Below are 8,580 nucleotides of genomic sequence, written 5' to 3' on the forward strand. Positions count from 1 at the left end.
GTCTACCAGGAAGTTTTAGAGCACTTCATGCTTCCTGCTGCTGACCAACTTTATGGAGATGCAGATTTCATTTTCCAACAGGACTTGGCACCTGCACACAGTGCCAAAGCTACCAGTACCTGGTTTAAGGACCATGGTATCCCTGTTCTTAATTGGCCAGCAAACTCGCCTGACCTTAACCCTATAGAAAATCTATGGGGTATTGTGAAGAGGAAGATGCGATACGCCAGACCCAACAATGCAGAAGAGCTGAAGGCCACTATCAGAGCAACCTGGGCTCTCATAACACCTGAGCAGTGCCACAGACTGATCGACTCCATGCCACGCAGCATTGCTGCAGTAATTCAGGCAAAAGGAGCCCCAACTAAGTATTGAGTGCTGTACATGCTCATACTTTTCATGTTCATACTTTTCAGTTGGCCAACATTTCTAAAAATCCTTTTTTTGTATTGGTCTTAATATTCTAATTTTCGGAGATCCTGAATTTGGGATTTTCATTAGTTGTGAGTTTTAATCATCACAATTAAATGAAATAAACATTTGAAATATATCAGTCTGTGTGTAATGAATGAATATAATATCCAAGTTTCACTTTTTGAATGGAATTACTGAAATAAATCAACTTTTTGATGATATTCTAATTATATGACCAGCACCTGTATATTCTGAATGTACCTGTTTCCAGACTTGATAACTAACATGCCTGATTGGGGAGGAAGTAGGTAAATACTGAAATGATTACCTAACTCCTATCTTATCTCTAATTGGTGGAATTGGTGTTGTTACAACTCTCCCCGTGTTACAACCATACCCGGTCTCCCCTATGGTTGTCTGGGTGGAAACAGTAGAGAGAGAGAGGGAAAGGGCTTATATGTGCTGTACAGTACCTGAAAAGGGTTGTGGTTATGAGAAGGACAAAGTTGTAAACATTCTTTATATATTGGGAGAAATACAGGAGAATTGTGACCCTGGAAGGAAACTGGGAGAGGGCAATGAAAAACAGGAGTCTTCTGGGAAAATCAGGAGGGTTTGCAAGTATGCCGAACACACCGTTAGTTTTGCCCTCTGTGGTGGCAGCACTGGAAGTGCACCTGTCAAATAACTGTTAGGGAGCTAAGTTAAGTTAAAGATCTGCAAAAACACACATATTTTCATGAAGTTATGTTCTGAAAAAATAACTAGTACAGGTTGCTAGTTAAAACTTTGTTGCAAAGACAGCAGCAGCAGTCCTATTAGCATGAATACGAGGATGAAAGGTGCATACTAGGGCTGTCCCCGATTAGGGATTTACATAGTTGAATCAGAATCATCAATTCCTGCCTATAGTCGACTGATAGTCGAATCATGTGTGTTTTTGTGCACTGCAAGAAGCTAAACTGAGGCTTATTGTTGACCCTTTTCTCTGTCTCTATCTCACCTGTCATTCACTTGTGCTGAGATTTGCCTGCATCCCGTGCTGCCGACAACTGCATGCACGTCGCGGTCCCCGCGGGTCTATTTCAAGTAGCCGGCTGTTTAAAAAAGATATAATATTCCCTGTGTGGTTCATCAAATTATCCGAAAGTCCCGCGAGGTGCGGACAACTCAGCACAACACTGGTGAAGCTGTGGCAAGTGTTCCTCTTATGCCACACACACACACGCTACGCCTACACATGCGCACTGACGACCCAGGGTTAGGGTCACAATTTGGGATTTATTTACGCAGTTCAAAAACATTTATTGGAAGTTTTTTTTTTTTTGTTTATTTACAGCATTAAACATTGAAATGTATATTGTAAGAGGCTCTAGATTAACTTATTGGGAGAAAACTGGTAGTTCTATGTAAAATCAGACGTTGAGCACCCCCGTATCGCCAAAATGGCATGATCCTTGTTTCATTGGGAAGCTTCAACTGTGAGATTGACAGTCGAATCAGGCTCCGCCCATCGAAGCATAGTATCTTCCACTACTTGGGGTCAGCCCTAGTGCATACATATGGAAATTTAACCATATATAGCTTTTTCTTTACTGCAGAAAGGCAACTTCCTACCTGTTTCAAAGTGTATATGTGAAAGCAAGGTGGGCTTAATAACAGAAACTAGGCAAGGACATTTGGTAACAATTCAGTAAGGCGGTGAAATTACTCAAAAAAAGATTTCTAAAAATCTACTGGGGTAAGAATCTGACATGTATAGTTTTTGTAATGAGAAAAACATAGATGTATATGTTAATTTACATTCTCTGTTTCAGGAATGTTCACCCTCACAGAAGTCGCCTCCCTGAATGACATCCAGCCAACTTATCGCATACTGAAACCATGGTGGGATGTCTTCATGGATTATCTTGGTATTGTCATGTTGATGTTGGCCATATTTTCTGGAACGATGCAGCTGACTAAGGACCAAGTGGTTTGTCTTCCCATTCTGGAACAAACTCCAGAGGGGTCTGGGGTTTTTTTAGGTCCCCAACCACCAGAGACAGCTGATAGTTTATGGAACAAAGAAAGTGCCATCGGAGAGCAAGCCGCTCCTTTAATGGCTAAAAGGCCCCCTGACAGCATCGCCCCTACAATTCACTTCACACAGTCGGGTACTTTTGGGCAGCCTCCACCAACAGGCATCAGAACCAAGCTGGATTTTCAGCAGTATGTTTTTGTCAACCAGATTTGCTACCATGTTGCCCTTCCTTGGTATTCCAAATATTTCCCATACCTTGCTCTAATCCACACCATCGTATTAATGGTCAGCAGCAACTTCTGGTTCAAGTACCCGAAAACAAGTTCCAAAATAGAACATTTTGTTTCCATACTGGGAAAATGTTTTGAATCGCCTTGGACAACCAAAGCACTGTCTGAGACTGCGTGCGAGGACTCAGAAGAGAACAAGCAGAGACTGGCTGGTGCCTCCTCCCTCCTGAAGCATTTGTCCACAAGCAGCGAGGAGGGCAGTCCAAACCAGTCCGCCCCAATGCTGACTAAATCTGGAGTCACGTTTTCTGTTGAAAAGCTTGTGAGTGAAGTCCCCTCCATGACCATACTGGACAAGAAAGATGGTGAGCAAGCAAAAGCCCTGTTTGAAAAAGTCCGAAAATTCCGTGCCCATGTGGAAGACAGTGACTTGATTTACAGGCTGTATGCCCTTCAGACAGTCATCAAAACAGTCAAATTCATTTTGATCCTGTGCTACACTATGACTTTTGTTGCCTCTATAGATTTTGACCATGTGTGTGAACCTGAAATTAAGCATTTGACTGGATATGCCAAGTTTCATTGTACACACAACATGGCGTTCATGTTAAAGAAACTCCTTGTTAGTTATATTGCTATCATATGCGTGTATGGCATAATCTGTATATACACACTGTTCTGGCTTTTTCGGCGACCGCTTAAGGAGTATTCTTTTGAAAAAGTCAGAGAGGAGAGCAGTTTTAGTGACATTCCAGATGTTAAGAATGACTTTGCGTTCCTCCTCCACATGGTCGATCAGTACGACCAGCTTTATTCAAAACGTTTTGGAGTTTTTCTCTCCGAAGTGAGTGAGAACAAACTTCGGGAGATCAGCCTAAACCATGAGTGGACCTTCGAGAAGTTGCGGCAGCATGTGACACGCAATCCTCAAGAAAAGTTGGAACTCCATCTTTTTATGCTCTCTGGAGTTCCAGATGCTGTGTTTGATCTCACCGATTTAGAAATCCTTAAACTAGAATTGATCCCAGAGGCCAGGATAACAGCTAAGATCTCACAAATGATAAACCTCCAGGAGCTGCATTTCTATCACTGTCCAGCCAAAGTTGAACAGACTGCTTTTATTTTTCTTCGTGATCACCTCCGGTGCCTTCATGTCAAATTCACAGATGTTGCTGAGATTCCTAGCTGGGTATACTTGTTGAAAAATTTAAGGGAACTGTACTTGGTTGGTAACCTGAACTCTGAAAACAACAAAATGATCGGACTCGAGTCTCTGCGAGACCTGAGGCACTTAAAGATTCTGCATCTCAAAAGCAACCTCACAAAGATCCCGACAAACATAACAGATCTGTCTCCGCATCTGATCAAGTTGGTCATTCATAATGATGGTACAAAGCTCCTAGTGCTGAATAGTTTGAAGAAAATAATGAATCTCGCGGAGCTGGAGCTTCTTAACTGTGAGCTGGAGCGAATCCCCCACGCTATCTTCAGTTTGAACAACCTTCAGGAGCTGGATCTAAAATCCAACAACATTCGTACTATCGAGGAAGTCATCAGCTTTCAGCACCTCAAGAGACTGACGTGCCTCAAACTTTGGCACAATAAGATCATCACCATTCCACTATCAATTAGCCATGTCAAAAACCTTGAGTCGCTTTATCTCTCACACAACAAGCTTGAGTCTCTACCCTCATCATTATTCACCCTTCTCAAGTTGAGGTACCTGGATGTTAGCCATAACTCTATTGTGGTAATACCACTGGAGGTCGGCTTTCTGCAGAACCTCCAACATTTTGCCATTACCGGCAACAAAGTCGAGGTAGTTCCCAAGCAACTCTTCAAGTGCACCAAACTGAGGACCTTATGTCTCAGCCACAACTGTATCTCCTCCATTCCAGAGAAAATCGGCCACCTCTCGCAGCTGACACATCTGGAACTGAAGGGAAACTGTCTGGATCGTCTCCCGGCTCAGCTCGGTCAGTGCTGCCTCCTGCGCAGGAGCTGCCTGATTGTGGAAGATCATCTCTTTGACTCGCTCCCCGCGGAGGTCAAAGAGAGCATCAATCAGGAAACTAGTGTTTCTTTTCCAAATGGGTGCAAGTGTCTAAGTGATGGACGGTAGTCTCCTACATGGCATCATATGTCTTTTTTTTAATCTTGCCATTAGAAACAGTAGTTCAGGGTACAGTACTGGTACGCTTCATGATGTTTTAGCAATTTATAAAATGAACATATCAAGGCACATACAAGGAGACATTTTAGATGAAGAAATTATCATGGCTTGTGTCATATGTATTTAATTTTGCTTTCAGTTAATGTACGTGCATAGTAGCCTTTAAATCACCCTGCTTATTGTTTACCTTTTGTATGCAAACATGTCTATAGTGGTTGCATGGGAATTTGTGCAATTTTGAAGCAACCCCTCTTTTTTGATTAACTAGGTGCATTTGCTTGACCTCAATTTAAAAGGAAAGTTCACTCAAATTACAAAAAACATGTTTCTGTAATGGCATCTAACCATGCAGATAGTTTTGGTTTTATTGGCCCAAGTTTTGACTTTCTAACCCCACCCAAATATAATCGATGTGAATAGAATTAGAATAGAAGGTCTACGGTGCTCACAGCAATAAAATATTGTAAAGTAAACATTTCTTTCCAGAAACAGTGTCCCCATTACTTTGGAGAAAACCTTGCAGTTTTTATTACACCTACATTTTATCAAAGTAACATTCTTTGTGAAACCTGTTTACAGCAAGCGTGTTGATTATTAAGTGACCGGGGCATTGCCTCTGGAGAGGAAGTGTTGCTGTTGAAATTTGAAATGCTGTAATCACCATAAAAAAAATGTCCCTAATGTGATGGAAGTAACATTACCCAGCACTGACTAGATACTACTATGGTAAGTTTTTATTTTGGTAAATTGACCTTTTAAACACTATGGTTTATTAAAAAAACCTGACTCAAGGTACAATTGCAAACTTTGCTCATATGGTTGTATGCAGGCAAAATGACAACTGAGCAAATTACCCACTCTGAGGACAGCAAAAAGTGGTTGAAAGCTCCAGAAAAAGATAGTAAGCGGACCTTGAGTTAAGATTATTACTGCTGCTAACGTCAAGAATGACTCTTTTACCACTGCAGTATAATATAATAATAACAAACTTAATTTGAATAGCACCTTTTATACAAGAAATGCAGCTCAAAGTGCTTTACATGAAAGAACTGCACCGAGTGCTCACATGAAAATAGACAAAGAATGAACATTTGATAATAAAAATAAGCATAAAATTTGTTTTATTTAAATACAGCATTTTAAAAGAAGTGAAGCAGTGCGTAGGTGCGCAGCAAAGTGTAAAGAGAGTTTCCGGCCTGTATTGGGAAAGTCATAGCTGAAGGCTAAAGTCAAGAGACATATTTAGCGAGCTGGCTTCCCTGATATCTACTGTTCTCCATAGTTTTGGGGCATAATTGCCAAAAACTGTATCCCTGATTTTTGACCACATACAAGGATATTTGCTGCACAAACAAATTCAAGAAATGTGTATGTACAACCTCATTTTAAAACTAACTGTATGCATTCCAATTTGAATTTACTTTATACTAAAATTACAAATGTTCTCATCTGACCCTTATCTGTATTTTTACATTTGATACAGGGCTTTTATTTTTCAAAGGAGTAGACAGAAGATTCAGTGGCAGACTCAGGCTGTTTGAGGGAAAGGGGCGAAGAAATAAAAAGGCTGTATGCAGTGGGACACCAGAGTGCAGAAACAAAAAGAAACAACACAACAGAGGGAAATTTTAACTATAGAGGCATAATGAGGGCAAACTGTCTTGCAGGAGCGTATGGAGGCGTGTTTCTACTACTGTGTGGCACTGTACGCTGGATCATGTTTTCCACACTGGAAGTGCACCCTAGAGGGCGCTTCATCTCATTTTCTCCACTGAAAGGACACAGTAGAGGGCATTTTATCACATTTTGTCCACTGGAAGACCACCCTATAGGGCACTTTATTAATAATCAGGCGGTGCAATCATCCCCCTAACTCCCCAAGTCCACCAGTGAGTAGATTGTTTTCTCTCTTGTGTACAGCCTACCCACAATGACATTTTTCATTAGTTGTTCTTTTGTGCTCTCATGTTTTATAATTATGATTTTTTTCTTGTAAACAATATATTTATCATGTATTTTGTGTGTTCTTTTCTGTATTTGTGGTCTAATTGTCTTTTATCTCTTCTCTCTGCACAGCACTTTGTAAATCTGGTTTTAAAATGTGCTATATGAATAAAGGAATAACTTATTGTACTATTGTTATTACTATTATTTAAATATACAAAATGAAGCCAGTATTGCACTGAAAATCTGTTTTTGTACCAAAAAACACATTTTGAATGATTCTTTATAATTGTACAGTTGAACCTCGATGCCTGAAATTCCTGAATCCCCATGAAATTAACTTTAAAATTAATTTCTACAGAAGTGTACATACAATATTTTCTTCTGACTTATCATATGTAATGCTAAAAAAACAACACAGTCTGCCCAGCATGCTGAGTTCTGTCATCAGGGCCACATCAGAACTTGGAAAAGTACCTACCAAGTATGTATTTTAAATGATCTAAGTAAGCATGTGCAGCTTCGCCAACACTTCCTGTCCTTCTATGCCCCTTTCTGTTTGCTATAACATCTTAACACTGAATAGTCTCTTGCTGTTTGGCATCTGAAAAATACACGAAGCAGGAAACACACACACACAGTGCTCCTTTATGGAACTTGTTAGCCCAGTTCATTCAATATAATGTTTATGACTGATATCATTTTTCTAGAACAAAAGTGTCGGATAACTAGGCCATCAATACTGTGTGTGTGTGTGTGTGTGTGAGAGAGAGAGAGAGAGAGAGACAGAGACAGAGATGAACACTGATCCAGCACAACAAATTTCAATGGAATAAATAAGAATGACTTTAAATAATGACTGATACTCTGATAGTGATTTTATTTTTTTGTGATGGCTGCCACATTTTCTTTCACAAACCCACAATACTGTATTTAGTCCATCCTAACAGCAAAGTGTTTTTTGGGGAGTATTCTAAACTCTTTTGAATGATACAGAGCTCACAACCAATTTATATTACTAACATATACTATTTTCCTGTTCTGTGGCACTTTAATGTGGGTTTGTGATTCTGATGTGGCCGCTCCATAAGCTACAAACATCCACTTGTTTTGTAATGTAGGTAGAAGGTTTTCCACTGACTTTGCAGACATGTGGGGTTGAAATTAGTCAAAGACTGGAGAGAAACCTGATTCAGATAATATGCTTGCATTATCATATGAAAGATATTTGTTATGGCGACAAACTGGATTTTCACTCTGATGTCCTTGAGGGAGGTTGTGAGTGTAACCCTAAAATGTTTCACTTTAAAACTGTAATCATATGCCTGTATATTTCATTTTGACCTAAGATACATGTAGTTTAAATTGCATTTGGTCTAAAATAAAACTTACTATCACAAGTAAAGGCTGTACATGTAACGGTGGTGCACCTTCATGTAAAACTGAACCAATTTCTTGTATACCATTGCCCTCTGGTGGAAGTAAGTTGTTACTACATATTATTACACGGTATAATTTTGCTTCTTGCCAAACAAATATTATGTCTAGATAATGATGAATGTAATTAATGAATGTTTTAAATTGCATCATTACAAACATTGTTATCTTACCTGGTCACTATGATTCAGTAAAACTGAGCTGTAACAATCTGCATTTTTTGTTTTCATAAGTTACTGAAAACTTTGTTTAATTTTCCAGAACAGGTCAATTAATTTTCTGTCCTCATTCGTGTTTTCACAAGAGACTCTAGCACAAGACAGGACAATAATACAGGACAGGATGTCAAACAACAAAAA

The 8,580-nt window shown here is 39.6% G+C and overlaps 1 protein-coding gene across 1 annotated transcript in view; it reads left to right on the forward strand.

The window, feature by feature from the left end:
* The window catches only part of lrrc8db (leucine rich repeat containing 8 VRAC subunit Db), a 13,115-nt gene extending 4,926 nt beyond the window's left edge, over window positions 1-8,189 (forward strand). Inside the window, exon 2 of the mRNA XM_046048570.1 lies at window positions 2,232-8,189. Coding sequence (XP_045904526.1) covers window positions 2,234-4,789 — 2,556 coding nt within the window. The 5' untranslated portion in view covers window positions 2,232-2,233 and the 3' untranslated portion in view covers window positions 4,790-8,189. The remainder of the gene's footprint in view (window positions 1-2,231) is intronic.
* Window positions 8,190-8,580: the final 391 nt, after the last annotated feature.

The sequence above is a fragment of the Micropterus dolomieu genome, linkage group LG05 (assembly GCF_021292245.1).
Source record: "Micropterus dolomieu isolate WLL.071019.BEF.003 ecotype Adirondacks linkage group LG05, ASM2129224v1, whole genome shotgun sequence".
NCBI lineage: Eukaryota > Metazoa > Chordata > Actinopteri > Centrarchiformes > Centrarchidae > Micropterus > Micropterus dolomieu.